Source organism: Calliopsis andreniformis, chromosome 3, assembly GCF_051401765.1.
Source record: "Calliopsis andreniformis isolate RMS-2024a chromosome 3, iyCalAndr_principal, whole genome shotgun sequence".
Taxonomy (NCBI): Eukaryota; Metazoa; Arthropoda; class Insecta; order Hymenoptera; family Andrenidae; genus Calliopsis; species Calliopsis andreniformis.
The window spans coordinates 24,048,715-24,070,871 of record NC_135064.1 but is presented as its reverse complement, the minus strand read 5'-3'; the positions used below and the strand labels follow the sequence as shown (position 1 = coordinate 24,070,871).

General features: G+C 41.5%; 1 protein-coding gene across 1 annotated transcript in view; it reads left to right on the top strand.

Moving 5' to 3' along the window:
- The window catches only part of LOC143177354 (uncharacterized), a 91,741-nt gene that overhangs the window by 18,060 nt on the left and 51,524 nt on the right, over positions 1-22,157 (top strand). The window contains exons 2-4 of the mRNA XM_076375229.1: positions 6,949-6,978; positions 12,496-12,598; positions 16,170-16,287. Coding sequence (XP_076231344.1) covers positions 6,949-6,978; positions 12,496-12,598; positions 16,170-16,287 — 251 coding nt within the window. The remainder of the gene's footprint in view (positions 1-6,948; positions 6,979-12,495; positions 12,599-16,169; positions 16,288-22,157) is intronic.

Below are 22,157 nucleotides of genomic sequence, written 5' to 3'. Positions count from 1 at the left end.
TTACCAGAGGACCTCGCGTCATGAATTCGGAATTTTCTCCGTCGAACGAGGACCGAAATCCAGAGACACTCGAGTCTCTTTTTCTCGGTGGGAGGGAAAAATCTTTATCCCCCGAGGCGATTCTCGTAAGGGTGGATCCTCGACGAAGATGGTCGAACATTTTCCAGCGAAAGAGATGACGCGGGGCTTCGAGGGAGGCGCGCGCGCCGTTCTACAACGGGGCAGTTGATAACAAGAGATATGATATCGGTGCTACCGCGTCACGTAAGCGTTGTCTCTAATGTAGGCGATCTATAAATACACGAACAGATTTTTTCATGAGTTACGAATCGCGTTTTCATGCCATTGATAGTTATAAGGCTAGTCAAAGGCTAGTGGAATTGTAACTTTGTAATTTGTTTCTGGAGGAAGTATTATGATGATATTTTTGTTGAGTATTTTAATAGCAGGGAGTTTGGAGATCATATAAAATAGAAAATTGTAAAATCTTGACTCAGTGGAAAACTAGGTGTCTCTAAAGACAGATAATGCAAGCTTGTATTTTTATAAATAGGCCTGGGTTAGGTGATATATTTAAATTTTACAAAACATAGCAGATAGATTTCATCATAAAACATTTATTTCATTAAAATGTCCCTGCTGTCTCTTAAATATTTTAACCTATATTACTTATACCTCTGCAGTACACATAATCCATCATCCCTATCCAGGAACCACAGTTTCTTCTCCCTGGTCATTGAGCACCTCCAAAATAGCGTGCTCGTCAACCTGTCATGGCTCTAAAAAAGAATTCCCACCTCTCTTATTTTTCGATCTCCTACTCAGCATCGAATAAAAGCATTCCCAGAGACCTCTACCCACAGAAAAATTGGTTTAAATTGACTTTTTCGACCTCGCATAGTGTACTAACCCCTCGAAACTGCTCTCGATGGCTGGGGTAGAAAGCATAGGGTGGAAAGTATCCCATTAACGTATGCGCGCTCACACTGGCTCGTGGCTACGCACGAACGCGCCAGTCGCGGAGCAGATACAATGCGGGACGCGAGCGCGAAACAATGACGACGGAGAACGTCGACAAGAAGTTCTCAACTGGTATTCATACACGTAGATGGCCATTGTCTCGAGTTGTTCGAAGGCAAAAGACACCACGCGTAACTTCGTACACGCTGGATGATGTACAGCCCCTTGCTACCGGGTTTTCCGTGGAATTCGCTCCTCGGCGCCCTTCACCACCCTCGCATCGCGCTTTTTAGTTTATGACTTTTCAGGGTTGCTTTCGCTTTGTACGCGTTACCAGAAGGCACCCCACTCTCGCGGCTGGTGGACGAGGTTTCTCGATGGGACGGGCAGCGTTTTTATGGCTATTGCGCTCCGAGCTTGCAGGAATTTTAAAGCCGTGGGTGGAGCACGCTTTTTCTAGCCCCGCTTCATTTGATAATACACTGTGGGATGTGGTATATGCAAATGGTACGCCACCAGGTATTCTGCTGTAGATATGTATCCGACGGAATAAATGCAACGATGGTTGGCCGTTCCTTAGGTCTACCGTGTGTTTGATTTGATGTTACTATAAAAATTATAGTGGAGCAGTTTTACTTGGCCGCTGCCACGCTACATTCGCTGGAAGTTCTATCACGCTATGCATGGTGATTCTAATTTCAAATGAGGCTGACGTGACGGAGTGCTGGAGATCGTGGGGAAGGATTCCGAAAAAGTAGATTGGTAGATCAGTTAACAGGCGCAAAACCACCTTGATGTGTAGAGGGGTTCTTCGTTCTAGACTACATGCTGTACTTACAGTTTCTTGAAAATATTTAGAGTAGACATATTGTGTTAAAACTAGGAGTTTTTATCGACTTTGTACCGATATGGAACTATAGGGCAGCGCAATTTTTGAAGAAATAAATGTATGTGAATTGTATTTGGTGTTGATTTCCTTGAAGGACTTGGTCTGCCTAGAAAAGAACTCAATTTTCACTCGGATTGTTCTTCAGCCAGGTCACCTTCAACACCATTTTTTTATTGAAACATCTAAGTCCCTCTGTGGGGATATTTTTTTAGAAGATGCGTGGACGAAGATTCAGAGAGATTGAGGACATCTCGAACCTCAGAACTTTCGATCATATAGCATTCCAGAATATATTGAACCATTAAACATTGAAATACATCAGAACTGTGTTAAATTGCTTCACAGGTGTCCAGTACTCGCGTTTGTATATCTCCTAAATCACTGAACCCGTCTAATCCCTTTTCATCGAGGTTGATCACTGTCTACATCATTGAATGTTAATGCCCATAAATTCTTCGATCCCTTCCTTACATCACCTTATAAATATAGACGATCCTATTCCTTTATAAATGCATTTCTCTCCCGATTAATAATTTCGGATCCTATTTACCGAAAGTCCAAAACTTTTCCGTGGTTTTCCCGTTGCATATTAGGAGTTCAATCGCGTCTGGCCGCACGCCAGCTTGTACAGATATCAAAACGGCATCATGCACGGGAGAGCAGGTTATTTTAAGTGGTCGAGGATAATTAATTTGCAAAAGAAAAGGTAATTGAGTGATATGCACCTGTTGGTTAGTATCCACTGTTGGTTGGCCAGCTTCGTATAGGTATCTGCGCTAGGAATACTGAAATATACGGTTCTTTTAAATTATTGTTTTCTATCCGGGTCATCGATATTGTTTCACGAGAGCTTCTGCAGTGTAGGGGAATTTTTGCAAGCCAGTAAGAGCAACGACTCTCCCCTGGGATGGATGTTATGCTTCTCGCTTAATCGATATCGCGTTGTCTTTATTTTACTGTTATATTTTCGGCACCAATTAAAGTTAGTCCGACAAATTATTGATAATACCAGTGGACTGGTATTCTTTGTATTCTTTATTGTATCGACAGAATTCAGAATCATATTCATATTTAATCAAGCTCGAATATTCCTCTTCGCTGGAAAGGTAATTCGTGTCACGTATGAAGCAGTTTAATAGAAGAAAAAAATAAATGCAGGCCGAATGAAACTTTAACGTCCTCGTGTATTTCAGGAGCTCGACAAGTCACGATTTCTGAGAATTGTAACGCTGACCCATGCTCGCTCGACCTAATACGCTATTATACAAGCGTATTACGTGCCTCCAAGCGATTGCGTTAACGTGGAAAAATTAGTATCGAGATCCTTTCGTGCCCTCGAGTCCTTTACTGTAACGCACCACAGTACATTAACGAGCCATTTACGAATACGCTTATTTCTACTCGGATCACACGGTCCCAGCCAAGTTCTAAGTTGCTTCTATGTGCATTGAATTCCACAGGAATTCACTCTTTTCTGTATCTACTCTTTTAAACATACAGAATTAATTTTCAAATATTCAAATATTCAAATTTTCAAATTTTCAAATTTTCGAATTTTTAAATTTTCAAATTATCGAATTTTTAAATTTTCAAATTTTCGAACTTTTAAATTTTCAAATTTTCAAATTTTCCAATATTCCAATTCTCCAATATTCAAATTTTCAAATATTCAAATTTTCAAATTTTCAAATATTCAAATTTTCAAATTTTCAAATATTCAAATTTTCAAATATTCAAATGTTTAAATATTCAAATTTATAACAGCAACTTTACTGCAGTCGTTCCTATACCGCAATTGATTTCACGAAAAAACGTCTCAATTTATCCTAATTGTACTACTGCAAGTAGAATATGTCACTTATTAATGAACCCATAAAATATTTTACCAATAACATACTGTAAGTTCGTAACTATGTAGTTAAAATTATAGTTAGCAAGGAACTACAAAATAAAGTAGGAACACAGCCTCTATCCTGACTCATTCTACTTACGGAGAAGCAAGTAGAATAAGTCTACGTTAGACGAAGTGGCGTCCAACCTCGTAAGGCTACCTGCTTCACCAGTTTTGAACGCGTTGTCTGGCATTTATTAGTACAGGTCATCGCTTTGAATCTTCTCTGGTTCGTTGGGTCCTTGCACGGTTATCTATAGGTACGCACAGGTACGAGGAAGCACGAACTCCGGACAAGTTAGTATCTGTTTGCCCCAAGAACATACGTAGACGAGTCGCTTCGTGACCTTTTCGCTAGAAGTGTCTTAAAAAAAGATTCGCGTCAGTTTTTTGCAGATCCACGTGCTGAATAACAAATCCTGAGGCGTTTAAACACCGACATTATTTCAGACTGCTATTCTATAAATATAGGTACCGTCAGCTATATATTTTCAAAATACGTATTTTCATTTCCCTATACTCATTTCCCTCCTTTCATTTTCATTTCCAGAATTCAGGATTTTCTGGTATACCACATCCTTCTTGCCCCTTCTGCGCAAATGTAAGCTACCCACACATGCTTTATCACGACAATCTAGTGTTATTGAGTATTAATCAATTGAAGAACAATTAACCTTGCCACGCACTATTCTCCTTAACCGCAATTGCCTGTTATTGTTTCGATCGATATAATTATTCACACGTGGAAAATGAGCTTGAGCTGTTTGACCTAGAGGCCTCCTTGAATCTTATTAAGTCTAATCGGGCTGTCAGACTTACCCTGCTTCGATAAAACGTGCTGAAACGACGTCCGTTACAATATCTGGTCGGGTACACAACGTTCTATTACATCCTCGCGTCAAATTCCGTGTCCTGGCAGTCAGGAAGTTACTAGACGTTAACTTTTTATCGCGATAACGATGTAATTCCCCCATAGAGTAGCGTTTGACCCAGTGAAATATTGACTTCGCTACTAGCGGGCAACATGACACGCACTTGCTCGTGATGTTGCATTTTTATACGCCGATTCATGTAAATGGAACAGCATGTTAAGTTGGCAAGCGTTGTAATCTACATTTACATCATCCTGTGCTTACAAAATTCTGCTTGTTTTGGGTATAGTAATTCTAAGAACTAAACAAGTTTAATGTTCGCCATTTTGAAGGTAGAGGTTGATCGATTTCGTTTTTTCGTGACGCTAGCAATTTGCTGTCAACAGGTAGAGGGTGAGATCCAATGATTTTCCATAAGTCTGCGGCGAACCTACAAAATATGAGGTTAGTCGCTTGGGATACATGAAAGTCAAAATACTCGATCAGAGAGCATTGAAACGGGCGATACATTTGTATTCAGAACATGTTCTTTTTTTGCTCTTGAGCAGTGGTGATGCTGAGCACAATCTCTAGGCTCAGATATTTTTAGTTAAAGAAACTTCAGAAACGAAGTAGATATAAAACATAATTCATAATATTTAAAGATTATTCTGCAGGTATTTATTTTAACCCTAGAATTATTAGAAATAATCTTCTAAAAAGTACGCAATTCAATAACGAGAATTTTCTATCCATTTGCATTTTAATTTTCACTTCAATTTCTTCCGTAATTCTAGCGTTAAATATTAATTAAAAAATTAATAATATCTACGTCAGAGCCAGCAATTCCAAACTCCCTCGATCGATTGATCGATCCTTGCTAATTCTGAGAACCGTCATCGGTACAAAGAGCGAACAACAATCGCAGCATACGATTGTTCTTAAGCCTCCCCGCTGCAGGGACTGCTTCCCGCGCAGTTCATTAAGACGTGAGCAATTAATTATCACGTAGTTCATCGGGTAGCGCCTGATAATTATAATTTTCACATGGATGCATTGATTGGCTCGTTAGCGGCGTAGCCCCTCTTCCGAGAGCAGTCGGTCAAGTGCATTTTATATGTCGTTACCGATGCTTTTTCGATCCCTGTCTCCGCTGCCATCGCGGCTGGAAGAAATTGAATTCCCTTCTCGTGTTCGAATAGCTCGATCGGGGGCGCGGGTCTATCTGTCTACCACTGGTTCTCGTCGAATGCATATATGGAAGCCGTTTCAAGGCGAGGCTCATTGTCGTTGAAGTGTCACACGTGGATTGCGGCGAATTGATTTATTCAGATGGTGGATGTTGAATGGAAAATCGTGAAACGTCGAAATCGAATTCACGAGCGTCGGCTTCAATTTCCGCGTATATGTCTTCGGTCTCGGGACGTGGTTAAAAGTGGCTGCTATTTATGAAAGCTAAAGATGGAGGGATGAGTTCCGTCTCGGTCAAACAGTCCTCTATATACTCGAAAATCTTTCAATTTTGGTCTCTTTCCCTTTTTATCGTCGCCGTGCGAGGAATTGATATCAAGGCTGAGAGGAACCGTGCTACGATAGCTCCTGAAATGGGATAGTTTTCGAATGGCCTTTCTTGGGAAAACAAGACTGCCATCTTCTTCCGTGATACACCTGCTGAGGGCAGTTGTGGCTGCTATTTTTCAAATAGAATGATGTCTGCAATTTGATACAATTTGATTCTATATTTTATTTCGAATTGTTGGTACATTATGTTTGAAATATATTTCTACTTTATATTATATTATAGTATCCTTTATAGTTATAAAATGGATACGTTCTTAACCTGAAAATATTAATTAATTATCCCCAATATACTTTTCATAATACGAACGGCAATATCTCAATCACTCTAATCAGAAATAAATGGGAGATTGAAATGTGGAGGGTAATAAATTTCAGGGGCGCAATATAACGTAACAGCGTCTAAATAAATACAATTACTCCTTGGCTCGCGTGACTCTTCATCTCCGTCCAATCGACTGGCCCCCGAACTCGGGGCAAATGAAATTACCCATCGGCCTGTTTGCGTTAAGACAAATAAGTGGAATAACCCAGTTTCGTTTTAATTATTCCGAAAGTGCCGTCCGTCGTACGTAGGTGTGCTTTTAATCGAGCCGGTGCGGTTTAATTGCATTTATGGACGCTCGTACGCGTTGCACGCAGTTCGTTCCAGTTGATTTAGCGAAATCAAGTGGCCCACAAATCGTTAATATTATCTTCTCGCCGGTGTCCTGCGAATAAATCTCCAAAATGAATCATCTGTTCCACCTCTGATTCCCCTCTTTGCTTTTTTGTTGCAGTGAAGAAAGCGCGGTTCGCCTGCGAGGATGGTTTGTATCCAAGGGGACCACCAAGTGGAAGAAAATGGAGAGAAGTTAATGGGAGGACCTGGAATGAGGAACAACCGACTGCTTTTATACTCTGGTTCACGAGTTTTGGCCACCCAGGGGTGCTAAATGATGACTCCCACTGCGGTCCTTGAGTGAAGTTAGGAGTAGTTGAGTTTGAGTCTGTTTAGAGTAGATAGAGCATAAAATTTGAGCAATTTGACAAAGTTAGATATCTGTTGAATATTGTGTAATTATTTTTCTTACTCGTAGTAGTTTTTAGACACAAATTTGACTGCTCTTAATAGCTACCTATTATCTGTGCCAGCCAGGTTTTCTCCCAATACCAACACTCCACTAATAGATGGTTAACGCAACACCTTATTTTCAGAGTTTCACGAAGAAAAGATTCAGAGTTTCCCGCTTCCTACTATCCAATCCATAACACCAAAGTACACACAAGACTCAGAAAGTGGGGGTCGACTTCCTCACAGCCCTGACCGGCCAAAACTCTTGAACTTCCAGCAAAGTTGTTCCTGTCTGGTCTTCGATGCTTACACGAGCGTGGCGCGCGTTTCCGTCCAGACTGACTGATCTGTCGTCGTCGTTCGATTGTTTCCGAAATCGGAATCGAAGCAATACTTTCATGAAACGAAGCCCCCGCTCACGCTCCAGTTCTGGAGACCGCGCAAAATTTGTTGCATTCCGATTGGACGAGTTCCAAGTTAGAGGGTATGTGACTCCTCGGCCGGAATATGGCGATGTTCTGTTCATGCCGAAGTAATTTTTCTGCGGCGGGACAGGGATCCCAGCTACGCGACGTTGCAAATAGCGGTTTCCTCGAAAGCTCCTTCACTTTGTCTGGAGACATGCAAATAAGGGTTGGTTTATATTATTCGTTCAGACATGGACAAACAGCAGGGCGGTTTCCTTCGGGCATGGGTAATAAGATGTGAATGCTTATACAGTTTCAGTGGCTGTAAGACAAAGTCGCATGAGCAATGCATTTAGAAACTTTGAGCTTTTACCTTAATTGAACCTCCAACTTTTACTTTAAGCCACATGTCTTTCTTTCCTAGATATTATTGGCGTTTAAAGGTTTCCATTTTAGTACTGTCCCATAGAATCCTGTCTTCTTAAATCCTTATTTTTAAATGAAAAAATTCTTTTGAAATACCTTTCTTCTGAAGATATAAATTCTATATTTTAGGTTTGAGTTAAGGGCACAAGTCAAATCTCTTAGAAATGTAACACGAGTCATTTTGCCTTACAGCCACAGATATAAACCAACAATAATGCGTGCTCCTGTTCGCGTGCAAGCTTGTTACACTCTTAAGAGTCACGGTGACAAATGCTTTCAAATTGTGCGTCGGATCATGCCGGATAAGAGACTCCTAAATGCTGTCGCAGGGTCATTTATTACCGAGTCGCGACAACATCAGCAGCTAGAGTAGCAGTCTGTTTTTATTACGTACTGATTTTTATTTTAAGAGAATAGCGAATTATTCTCGAAGTCGTCAAAGGTGATACGTATCTCACGCGATTCTCGTTCGAGCAGCCGGATCTAAAACGCCGCGAATTCATTATTCAGAGCTTGAATCACGGTGTTTTGCTCCCTGGAATTTCTCACTCTCGTGAAATGCGATATCTCGCGGAGGGCTTACATCGGACGGAAATGTCATTTTTTTATTTCAAGACGTGGTAATCTAGCGGCGTGAAACTAAAATTAACCATTCGCTGTTTCCACGGAGCCAGGGTTCCTAGCGTTTTGCATTGTTTAACGCGAGATAACTTGCGCCGCGCAAGGGCAGCCTTTTATACGTACAACGTTAACGTTTAAACTTTCCAGATCGCAGTAATTTCCTGTTATGCCTCCGACGGTTCGCCGCGCGTTGTTTCACGCCGCGCCGTGACAGATAAAAGCCTTGAGACTTTCAGTAACTTTGCATTCATATTGCGTGTCTTTTTGTATCCTGTGAATGCTGGCACGTGTGCTGTCCCTAGCCAGCTACCAGCCACGGGAATCATTATTTTCCGTGAACGTCGCGCGTAAGGACGGCTATAGGATGCAATGTTTACATAGCTTTTCCTTGATCGTACGTCGCGGATTTAAATGGGCACGTGTCTCTCTGTTACATGCTGCAGGAGAAGTACAATAGATATGTCTTGTGAAATACAGAGTGTATGAGGATCGAAGATACAAGAGGAAAAATGGTGATTGTAGGTGAACAATAAGTCCAGAGTCTAGAAAGAAATATTTTTTAATTATGCTTCCTTTTTCTGTTTCGTGCCTCACTATAGCTTCATATCGAATTGCCACTTCCTTACTTGTACTTCCGGTTCTTGGTCCCCTCTGTTATAGGGGTGACTCATATTTTGAAGAATCCCATTCCTATTTGAGGATGATAGGCACGTAGAGATTATTATGGATTTGAAGGGTGCTGTGGATTTGAAGGGCTGATCTGACGTATCCAGCATCCCACAGACTTTCCAGCCTTGTGAAGCTTTCAGAACCTTCAGACTCTCAGATCCCTCTGAGATATTCTAAATTCCACGATCGTCTATAACTCTAGGTCTCTCAGATCCTCTTAATTTCTCCTTGTGTCAACGCGTCCCTCAAATGTCGATATCGGATTCTGTGAATGTTGGCTCATCGCTAGTGTGTTTCGAAGATCAAAGGTCATGCGTATTCTGTTGCAAGATTTTGGCATGTATCGTGTTTGAAAAGTTCAGAGATTTTCTCGATCAGGACCTGCTTCATCGGGGTTGTTTGTATTCAGTTTGACGGATGCAGGATTCTCTATATTGGGTCCTACGTGTCTTGGAACGCCCGATAATACATAGCAGTCTATGGGTTCTTCATATCGAATTGTACATGCTCTCGGGTATGTGTATTGGGAGCCACAAATCGGGGAATTATATATATTGAGTCCTACGTGTCGTAGAACACGTTTATCGATACCTATTAATCCTTGAACCTTCTTTATTGGATTCAGTATACCTTGGAATAGCTGTATTGGAACTTAGGCATTCAGGGTTGCTTATTTAGCTCGAAGAACCAATACTTATTGAATACTAAAGTTTCACGAATCTACAGTTGTTTATAGAGTTATCCTTTTCACATATTCTACCTATAGTTACACTAATTCATTTTACTAATTATGCAAAAATATATCACATATTTCCAGTGTAACTTTTTCCTGTAATGCATGTTTGGACTGTATTTTATACCTTCTACTGCAGCATAGTCAAGATAAAAAGTCCAAGTACATATACCTACGCTGAAATAGCCACTCTCAACATTTTTACTCTCGTCAAATCGAATTAGCACAATCCACAGACGCACGAATGAGAAATTGTTTGGAGAATCACGAAGACAGGTAATACATCATGCGAGTCAGGCTAAGCGTTCTTTATGCACAATAACGTACAGCTGCAAATGTAACGAGATTTCACGGAAATAAGGTTGTAACACGTGTTTCAATTATACCAAACGACCCGTCGTTCACGACTGTATATTCCAATTGCGACAGTGTCACCGTAATCATCATTAATAACTCGTTTACCAGCAATTACGTTAACAATTGCCGATAAGGGATATTATCATTGTATTGCTTTGTGCAACCGCTAGTATTTTGTATCCATTTTGTATCCTAAACAGTATCAGCTTTCCTGGGTCACTGACAAATTCGTATTAAACAAGCCCAAATTACTAGTGAAAATATCCCGCCACCTCTTAAATTTAATACGTTTGTTATTCTGCGGTTATTCCATACAACAAGCGCCGAGTTAACAACCTAAACGTTATCAGACACGCGTCCACCCAAGTTATCTCCATCCTTTTGACAGCACTAATTTCGCAAAAGAATATCTCCACATTTTTCTCCATTTTTCCGAATTCAATTTCGTCAGACCGTGTCCTCTTTCGTTACCCAGCCATACAACTTTTAATTAACTCGAGTCAAAGTCCGTTTCGATTCGGCAACCTTTTCTAGGATAAATTCCCAGAATCAGCAGCGTTCCACGGTCCTCTGTTTGCCCAGAGAATTTCGTTGCGCGTGAAGCAAAATGTCGAGGGTGACGGGCGTAGTAATCGAACACACGCGGCAGATATCGCAAAGCCTCGCGTTCTCGGACCTTTTTTCACGGGTTATCGGGAGCTAGCAGCCAGAATGTACACGCGTGTAGGGAGCTCGGCGTGGGTGAAAGCTTATGGAGCTTTACGGTTTGCCTGCACCGCGCCGCCCGAGTCTGCTCCTATCCTCCGTAAATTGAGAAACGATCGCAATTCCTCGAGAATGTTGCCTTTCTATATATACCTCTCTGTATGTCTCCTCTACGTCTGTTATCGATTCGATGCCGGCTTATAAATGTTTTCCGCCAGCACGGCTTGTTAGACGGGTCAAGCTTCGAGGGGTCACTGGGAAATATTTTCTCGAACTACGATCACTCGGTCCTGTTTAATTATGAGCTAGAGGACACTCCACGGTGCTTCACAGTTTCTATAAACAACGCTTTAATTGTCCGCGGGATAACGACTCGCGATGGCAGCGTCACGGCTTGATTTTTATCACGAGCCACGATGTTCGCGCTGCCAGGGACAATAATTTCGTTCGCGCCGGAAATATATTTTCGTTTTTCGAGATGTGTACGTGCTCAAAATGCGACAACTCGGCTGCATCGGTAATTAAAGGATTTTTTTAATTAAAATCGCCCGCGGCGGTAACAACGCGGAAGGCGCACGCAGAATTGTAATTCCGTGGCTCGCGCGTACTACAACGTATTAATCAATATTTTGACGTTCACCGTTGATAAGGGGATCCACGTAGGCACCGAGGGCTGCGTGTCGAATGGAGTGTCTTCGATAAAGCGCCTCGAATTATTTATTCGCATCGCGAGCGTCAGAATGCATTCAGGAGGAACAGAGACATACCCGCGAGGTGCTTTGACCTTCTACGAGTCTACGAGGAACACAAATCCCAGGCAGTCTGAAAAACTGTTGCAAGGAAAAAATGTTGAGCTGAAGTTATTGAAATCTCTTATAGAATTTACAGAAATGCTCTAACAGATCTGAGTTTAATAGAATTAGTAAAAGTCGATTTTGTAGATTTAATAAAGCTACTTTTACTATGCAACAAGCTATTTTTGTTAGTTTTACAAGGGTATATTACAGATCCTAGAAAAGTCTATCGTACTTTTGCAGGATGTATGTGACGATTTTTTTCCATGTAGGAATCGTGTGCTCGGGCGAGTAACGTTTAATTTAGCGGTTGCGCGGGACAAATCCAGGTTTGTCCGACTGCAAATAATTTTGCGATAGCCCGATGCCCGCGTATTTGTCACCGTTGACATTCCCATTTTCGCGGGGACGGATACCTTTTACGAACAGAACAACGCCGCTCCCCTTTGCCCCGTAATCAATCGAGTTCTCGTATATAAAGGAACGACGCTCCCCACGCTCGTGAAAGCTAGAGAATCGTCGGGCAGCTGGCGACGTTGAAAACGATCGACGATTTACAGCGGATCAGTTCAACTCCTACGTAACACTGAAGCTGCAGAACGTGAAGTCAACGACAGTCACTGTGAAAGGGGCCAATCCATGCTGGGAGCAAGACTTTCTTTTGTAAGTATACGAAGGCACCGCGGTACGTATGCGAGAATAGGTGGGAAACGACTTCCACGACAATGCCTAGGTCGTTGCGAAGTTGAGCAAGTTGAGCAAGTTGAGCAAGTTGAGCAAGTTTTCCAATAAAAAGAAGCGAGGTTCTGCGGAGAGAGGGGAAGGGATTTGATTGCGAAGGGGAGAAACTGCGTTTCGATTTCGAATTTAAATTTCGATTCGGGAAGTTGACGATTCATGGTACATCCTCGGAGGGTTCCGAGAACTTTCTGCCCAGCTGGGTAATACCCTGCGCTCGGCGCTGAATAAAAATGATAAGGGCGAGCACGGGAGCTGCCGAGACGGTCGGAGTGTGCGCGTTATCGGGCCCCGCCGTTCATTACCGAGTTTGCGTCAAGGCTCCGAACCGTGGAGCCTCGCGATCGACTATCGAACCCCCTTAAGAGGTAATCCGATCCATGGCTGATGTATAAATAGGTGCTTAGCCAGCACAATGGGATAGCGCGTTCGCGATAGCGCGATTAGCTAATCGCTGCTTGTGTTTCGCGTTTTAATCCTTTTTCCTTCACCCCCGTGATATTTTCCGTTCGCCTATCGATTTCTCGGTTCCCTGGCTCTTGCCACGTGGTATAATTATATTTTTATTAATAATTTCGTCGTTGCCCTTTTCGATGCCACGCTCTGGCGGTGTTACGTGCCGAGGAGCTGGGTAATTTTCACGGCGGGAGTATTTAAAGGTACTTTTTATTATTAGTCAGCCCTTCCTGTATTTACTTGCTCGGCGAGCCACTGGGATTCTTGAATGAAGGGTTGTGTAGTATTTTTGATTCAGTTAGTAGATTTCAATGGGAGTTCTTTTAGAAGATTTGAAGTATTGAGAAGGTTCGACAGCATTCCAAATTCCAATTATCCAGTTCATCATTTTCACTATTAAAGACTTGAAGTTTTAAATATCGTTTTTTTGAGAACTTGGATGACTTTGAATTAAAATACAAAATTATGGATTTCGTTGGTTTGGTACCTCTCATAAAAAGTAGAATTTGCATTCTTTTTGGTCTGTTTAAATCTACCTCGTAATTTTGAATGCATACACGTAGTGACACTTTTCTCGTTTTCAACATTTACATTAAAGACCTGCAAAAGGCACCACAGAATGCTTTTTCACAATTAACGAGAGAAAGAATCTCAAAATTCCGTACAGCCATAATTCAAAGCCTTGTAACTTGAAAGAGCCACGACTCATATTACACGTTTTAATTAAAAGTAATTGTTCCGTCGAACAGACCAGATTCAACAAGGCTGACCATTTTACATATTGCGATGAAACAAATTTTTGCGAGGTTTCATAACTTGCACCTATAGTGGTCCCATTTGTGAATCTATTTTTGGAAAAGGGAGCCACCTAAAGGATAGAAAAAAATTATAGACATTCTAAAAGCATTCGCGATGACAAGCGGTCTCTCTTCAAGTTTGCGTCAGACTTTTGACGCAAAGTCCATTGCTCGACTCAAGCTCTCTCACGCTTGCTAAGAAAGCTTGCAGTCTTACCGTTTTTCCGTTTGCACGAGCCTTAGGTCAGGTTTCTAAAGACGAATAGGGTCTATCAGGTTGTGCCAAGTTATGCAACGTTATGAACGTGAGCCGCATTTTCGTTACGATACGTACGCGAGTCGGGAGCAGACAGGTTCGATGAAAAGGAAAGAAACAAATAGCTACACGAGTCTGCAGTTTATTATTTCTGGCAATTTTTCAGTCGAAATGACTATTCGATTTCTCACAATACATCAGTGCTTAGCTAATATATTATGTTCAGTTTCAATGAATTATTATATAAAAGAAGGAACTTGAAGGAATAATTAATAAATAATTTTGAAAATGGAAAATGGATAATGATGAGCACGTCAGTGATTAAATTTAACAGTAATTAAATCTTTCAGGGATAAAGTAAACTTTCCATACGATCGTAGTTACGGTATAACTTGAATAACTTGACGTTATCGTAAAATGAAGAGAAACTTGGTTCTATAGTATGATTTTAATAAGAGTCAGCAAGAGAGCTTAAACTTAGTTGGCAGTGCAGCTGCAGCTCCCTTTTTGCGCAACGTTATAATAATATTCACTCTTTCTTTCTTTTCCTTGCGTAAATTCGCAACTTATGAATATTACCGTGCAATGAAGACATGTTGTTACTATTATTAAATTTGATAGAAGACCACTCGTTTTCTCTTGGCAAGGTTTTTAATCACGGCGGAGCGTTTTCTTCGTTCCGAGGAAAAATAAGACCGCGTCAAGTGGCCGGGATGAAGAACACGCTATTGATCGACCGTCGTAAATATATAAGGAGGACAATTGCGAGTCGTGGCGGAGGAAAATGGGAGAATTTTGGATCCTAGCTTTCTGAAATATCCCTACTGGCACCGTTAAATCCTTACTTGCCAACTTGCGAACCTTTAACCTACTTTCCCTTTGACGTGCGGCTACGTGCTTCCCAGGCCACTTTTAAATCGTATTTATTTAACCTGTGACGAAATGACCGCTTAAAAATAAGAACCGCGAGGATGTACCGATCGATATTTCTCTATCGAGAACACATTTATTGGCTGTACTACTAAATAAACGTACAATTGACATTTATGAGCTACATCCATTTAATATCTTAGGTTGACTAATAAGCTCACTTGGATTCGTAGGAGTTGCTTTTAATGGAAGTCAGATAGCATCTTAATTAGAGTTGTTTGGAGACCATTAAGTAACTTCCCTGTTTGGTCTCCTTAACTTTATTCCTAACTTCTTAGATATAAACTAATAATTATGTGATAATTAATGAATAACAACATCAATTGCAATCGGAAGGCTGTATGAAATTGGACTAACAAAGTTAGAGTTAAAGAGTATTAAACATTACCCTTAAGATACGTGGTGTTATAAAGGACAGAAGTTTCAAGTAAGCCGGTGATTCCTTTCTTTTCGTTACCGTAAGAAGAAAAGTTTAGCACAAGTACTAGAATAAGTTTTACCACACATAGCAATAATATAATCAATAAGTCTACTATGCTAAAGTCGTTTCAGAGACGGAACTTGTTAAACTATGAATATAGTTCAGTAAGATCACGATTAACCAGCTTAAGACGTGATTTGAACTTGAAGTGCCTAGCTCTTATGACTAATTTAATTATTTTCAATTTAATTTAATAACTAATTCAATTATAGTTCAAGTTTCAATTGCTGTTCAATTATAATATTATTACTGTCCCATGGAATAGCTGTAATTGTGAATAAGGGATACGGATAATTAAGATTCAATTAATCGAAATTTTACTGTATAGTAATTAGTCTACATACTTTGTCGTGCGAATAGAGTGTTTCAAAAAAAAATGTCCGATATTCTAAAGATTTATAGTACTCATCAAGAAGACCAAGAAGTGTCATCGAACATTTCTTTCGATCCTCAAGGTCTTGAACCCTTTTTTAAAACACCCTGTATGCATATATTTAATTGATCTTTGTTATTACTTAAATGTGTATATACAATCGTTCTCTCCATAATTGAACACTGAATTCGTCTGTTATCTAGCGAAACGAACGATATGAACACGGGCCTTCTAGTGGAGGTCTGGTGCAAAGGTTTCCTGTGGGATCGTTTCCTGGGCTACTACTACGTCCCACTGTCAGAAGTGTCCTACATGAATGAGGTAACGTCTAAGCAGTCCTACAATACATCCACCACGGTATCGACAGGGATACAAGAACAACAACACATATCCCCTGCCAGCATGCGCGATACGAACAGCAATACACAGCCACCAGACATCACCAACACGGTACACTAATTGATACATGCACCTATGTATATACACCTAGATTTCTCTCTTTGCCTTAACGCAACCCCTCCCTTTTGAATTAACTCCAATCATCTATCCTTCGCTGTCGTACTTTCGCTCGTGTCACAGTAAAATCTCAATTATCTACGCCACGAGAGCTTTCTATTATTTCGGGATATCCCGTTTGACTATACTGTCTCGATACTCCCTATTTCTAGCGTTGTTATCGCGATAGCGCACGAATTTTATCGTGCTCGTTGTCACCGAATTTATCAAACCAGCCCCATTCTTTGCCCCTAATTTATGTATTTTGATGCATAGTTAAAAAGAGGGGCAAAATGTAGAGCTCAGAAAGTATCGTCTAGCATAGACCAACAGCGTTCACGTGCATGATCTAATTTTGAATAATCGAGGTTCGTAGTATTCGAGATTTAGCGCATGAACGTGTCGCTGATCCTCAAGCAAGTATTTCGCAGGTTTCGTGACGCTTAAGCGCCTCGAAGGCACAATACCTTACGATCAATCTAGATCTAGATCTAAGCTGCTGTAAAGCTTGAGCGCAGACAAACGCTTCTATAGTTCGCCGATAATACGATACACCGGAGAGAAACAGTCCCATTGTTCGAAGAAACGGCATAATTTCTTTCCTTTGAACCGAGGAACACCGACCTCGCGTAGCGTTCCTTCGGTTCCTATGAAAAAAGAACAGCCCCCTAGGGAACGACTACGGACGTGAAGCGTTCACTGTTTAACTTTCGATCGCGAAGGGGTCGTTCTCGGGGCGTCGACAGAGACTCGCGAGAAATCTTCAATTACCTGCTGAATAAAAAGTCTCCTTCCTTTACCGCAAAACAAGCATCCGATGAGCGTTTACAGGCACGAGCTGAGAATAATCGCACAGCTGGGATCGTCGCTAAAAGTGTCACGAATTTTTTACTTGCGCCAGGATGAAAATCGACGACTTTCCATCATTATTTTTCCAACAATTTCCCCGTAAATGATACCGGCGAGATTATGCTCTATCGAGCATGAACTTTGCGCGATTTTGTAACACGGAGGAAAAGCGTGACGAAATAGGGGCAAGGGGTAAACCCGATGGCGTGACACACGTTTCAAACGATGTCGTACGCGTGTGACTGATCCGTGAGCCTGGCTTATAAAGGGTAGGTATTGTTATATCCATGGGTGAGCTCGAAAAAATGTAATGGACTTGATGATATCGAATATTTTATTTGTTGGGTGGGAACTTACTGAATTCACGTGGAAACATTTTTCTATATTAAATACAAAATAGCTTTGAATATAAAAATAACTGTCATAAAATATCAATACCAACCAAAAAGTCCAAGAATACACTGCGTACACAAATCACCAAATCCACGTAAAAAATATTTAAAGCACTAACCTCATAGTTTCAAACGAAGAAAAGAAAAAAAATCTTGAAACTAGCCCTTATGATCGAATCTCATAAAAGTCACTCAGCCTTCTCCACATAGAAGACAAATATAACTTCTGCTGCTTCAACTTCTGTACATATCGTATAAACTCTTCCCTCGCGTAAGTTTGCTTCACATAGTTCGGTCCACGATCGGCTATTAATTGTTCATTGAGTGAGGACTCATCGAGACGACTAGAAATTCTGATAGATCGGTATACGAGCCCATCGCGGTCCCAGTGCACGCGCGAAATGAAACTGAAACGAGTGTTTACATAGGGAATGAGCTCGAATCAGTGAATGGCAGTAGTACATTTGATGGACGCGTACAACGAGCTTCAGATTCGGTTCCAGGATGTCGTGGATGCGTCCGATTGGTCTGTGCATCTGGTCCAAGCTGGTCGATAATACGATTACCATCGGACATCGCGTTTGTCTCCCCCGGTAGCCAAATAAAATGTGATGTCTTGAAAGTTCCGCTGGCTCGCGCGGTTGAGTCACCGAGACAGTTTATGCTTCGCCGAGAATTAATTTAATCAGAATCGAAAAAGTTCCCCTCGATTAAACTTTCGACCGTCTAGGCCCGCAAACTTGAACGCTGGCGCCGTGCATAAATTGTTTGATTACCGGAATCGGAGATTTTCTTAATTTCATTTCTTCCCGGTGCTCATTCTTCGGTAACGCTGCTCGATGCAGATAATATCTAGTTTGATCTATACACGTTGAACGGTCGTTATAGCACGGTGTTCCTTAATTTCGCGATATCGGTGCTTCAGACGGGAAGCTATTACGTTTCTTGCTAATTCGGAAAATTAATAATGCGATCTTAGATGAAATTGCTTCGATAGGGGTAAGTCTCGCGTCTGAATCTGGCGAAGCGATCTCGATGGCGTGTATGAAACCAGTGTCGAGATACATACTTTATACCCTGATGTCGGCGATTCTTTGAGGGTTGATAGAGGGTGTCTGGAAATTATGGAGAGTGAGCTCCAAGCTGAGCTGAAGTAGTTTCAGATGCCAACACCCTTACATGTAAAACTTGTATTTAGTTTCTTCATTTCTTTGTTGGTAGTTTTTAAGTAAGGAGCAGATAATGAGGGGTAGAACCACGATGTCTTATAGAAGTGTGTCACCTAGTGTTGGATATTCACTTTTTCAAAAGTTATTGGTTTTATAAAGGGAGAGAGGGGATGCGGTGGGGGTTAACCAGGAGAAAGGATGATCAAGGGTCAGAGTGACCAGTAGAAAGGGTAGTCAAGGGTCAGAATGACCAATGGAAAGAGTGGTCAAGGGTCAGAATGAGCAGGAAAAAGGGTAGTCAAGGGTCAGAAATGACCAGTGGAAAGAGTGGTCAAGGGTCAGGAAAGACCAGTAAAAAGTATAGTCAAGGGTCAGGAATAACCAGTGGAAAGGGTAGTCAGGGGTCAGGGCTGACCAGTGGAAAGGGTAGTCAGGGGTCAGGGCTGACCAGTGGAAGGGCTGTCAGGAGTGGGCCCGAGTTACCCCCAGCCAACGCCCGAGAGATCGGCAGAACAATCTGACTCGGCCAACAGCCGGAGTGCGACTGAGGAAACGACAGATCGTGGGGTTATTTATACTTGCGTGATCGACACACAAATTGTGAGAAAAGGTAGGGGAGGGGATCCAAAGAAAAATAATGTCGGATAAATCGGTATTTCCGCTAAAATAATGAACGTAGCAAGAGTTTCTGCTGCATTTATTATTAATAACTGTTTCACGCATCGACTCCCACATATTATTAACAATTATAATTGTTAATTAACGATATTTCAAAAAATTTGCAATACATATTGGCCTTATCTTCTTCCTGAATATGCATTCGTTCATTATCAAGCTAAATGTTGCAATTTTCAACAGTGTTCTTTTATTAAAAAATTTATGAATATTTTTCGATCAACCTAACGCATCCTGGCGACCCGTTCATTCGCAGCTCCCATTTATACTCGCGACAAGAAGCGCAGGAAGTTCCGTCAGCCGGCAGCTATTAGGCCGTTATAATCGATCCCAGGATTAGAACTGCCTACACGTTAACGTCGACGGGGGAGAACCGATCGTCAATCAGGACGTTTTTCTCCCGGTTCCCTTGCACGGATGAGGAAGAAAAACGACTTCCTGTTCTCTGACAGCGGCCATTTTCCGTCATCAGGAGTATTATGCGGAAAATCGGTCGCCGTGCTGGGAGAACGATGGAAGTTCTGCGATGAACTAGAAGTCAAACTCGTAAGAGAACGAAATGTCTGCACGCAAAGGCGGAGCCCTCTTTTGCAGTCAAAGGAACTGCTTTCATTGTCCCACGCCCCCTCTTTCTTCCGTCCTCCCCCCCCGCTGAATATCGAGGCTATTCATCCACGATCGATCTCTGGTGCTCGAAGAAAAAGCAGTTTCCCGCCTAGAGAACCAAAGGCCGAATAATTATCGTCGGAGAATTGAGAAAACCGTGTCCGACGATGGCCTCGCCGATTTACGTCCGCCTTGTTCTTCATCCTCGGCCGATTTACAATTCATATTATGGTAATTCGTGCTATTAATAATTAACGGGGGCTGTTAATACCCGTTGGTAAACGTAATTTCACTTATCGCTCGGTATGTCGGTCGTTTCTTCGCTCCGCGGAATACACGCTCCCGTTCCCTGGTTCGGAGAAACTCTGGCGATATCGATTTGCATATAAACTTGCCCGCTACTTAGAAGTCGTGTGACAAATTGTTCGTGTGGAGCAATTTCGCCTGCTGAATGATACCAGCCGTTCTTTACGTATGGAGTCGCTGCTGGTGATCGCTTACGCGTGTTTTTATGGCGCTCGGTTAAAAAATTGCGTTCCTTCCTGGATATCGCTTGTAATATTCTTGCCATTCACTCGGGGATCATTTCCTCATTCGGTGAAATCCCCGACTTTTCTGGCGCTTCGGCTGTGGCCTGTTCGGAATAGAAATTCGTCGCTGTGCGCGTCCTCGTGGTTGCATGGTGACTGCTCCGATAGAAAGTACGATATAATGACTGTAGATATTAGTTAACATTTACGGGAATAATTCAGAGAATAGAAGAATCAAGGGGAAAATTGTTTTTCATTCGATTGATTTTTAATTTTGTATTATCGTATATAATGTGCACAAATTTATTAGCCAAAGGCTTAAGTTTGCTATTGAAAATGAATCTTTTGAACAGTGTAAAAGTTCCGCGAGACATCGAGTAATTCCTTTCTCTAGGTTCTTCGTTTTAATTTCGCTCGTCGAAGCCTTTCATGAACCGCGGGAAATCTCGGGATCTTTTTTCCTCCAACGACGTCTTTGAGACAAAAGGTGCGAAAACTGCGACGAAATTAGGACCCGTTGCCTCCGGATTCTTCAGACCGTTCATCGAGGTTCTTGAACCCTTCTGGGACATTTCCCTGGGAAGAATTTCGAGCAAAGAATTCCTTCATCTTTCATTCTTTCTTCATTTGTGAGATACGGTCCAGTGCACTTTCATACGACGATAAAGGGGAATTCATGCTAATTAAATTGGACGACTTCTTTATCTAAGAAGGACCGAAGAAGAAACGAGGGCGTGACTATTCGTGCATCCAGCGAAGTTTTTCTTTTTGCAATTCAGATTCTCGCCAGCTACTTGAAGGCTGTTTCTTTCTGTTATTGAGAGTTATTGTAGTTACTGTTCTTTAATGTTTCGAGATTTTCTTTGAAGTAAAAGATTACATAATCGTCTTAAAGTAAGGGATAGTTACGAAAAAGAAACTTTTGTGTCTTTTGCATTTTATTTAATCAAGAAAAATGAAGTTAAGAACTAGTATTATCGTTACTTATTTTAAAGGTTTGATTAACTATACAATACATGTATGTTAAGTGGTGCGTCAAGTGCAGAAAAGGGGTCCATAGAATTTGTATTTCCTCTTTCCGAATTTTCGAGTTATATAACGTAATATATCTTTCAGTTGCCTATTTTTAGTCCACCCTGTAACAGCATTGATTCCCGTCTGTGAATTCAATCACTATTTTCAAAACGAGATTGAATTTAGCACGGTCAGCGAAACGGTCGGTTCACGAAGTCGATACCAGTACTTTCCTTAAATAGAATGTTACGTTTCGAGCTCGTGAATACCAAACGGATCGAGAAGGGTGCAGGCGGAAGTGCGGATTTCGTGAATAGGGTGAAGTACAGGGGTGTGAAGCACAAAGAAAGTGAAAACTGAAAGGCCCTGTTTGTTTTTTCCGCACGAAGTGCACCAAGTGCATCTTGTCTTTCGACGGAGGGTCGAACAAATTAAATTAGAGGACAGCCTTACCCCGGATA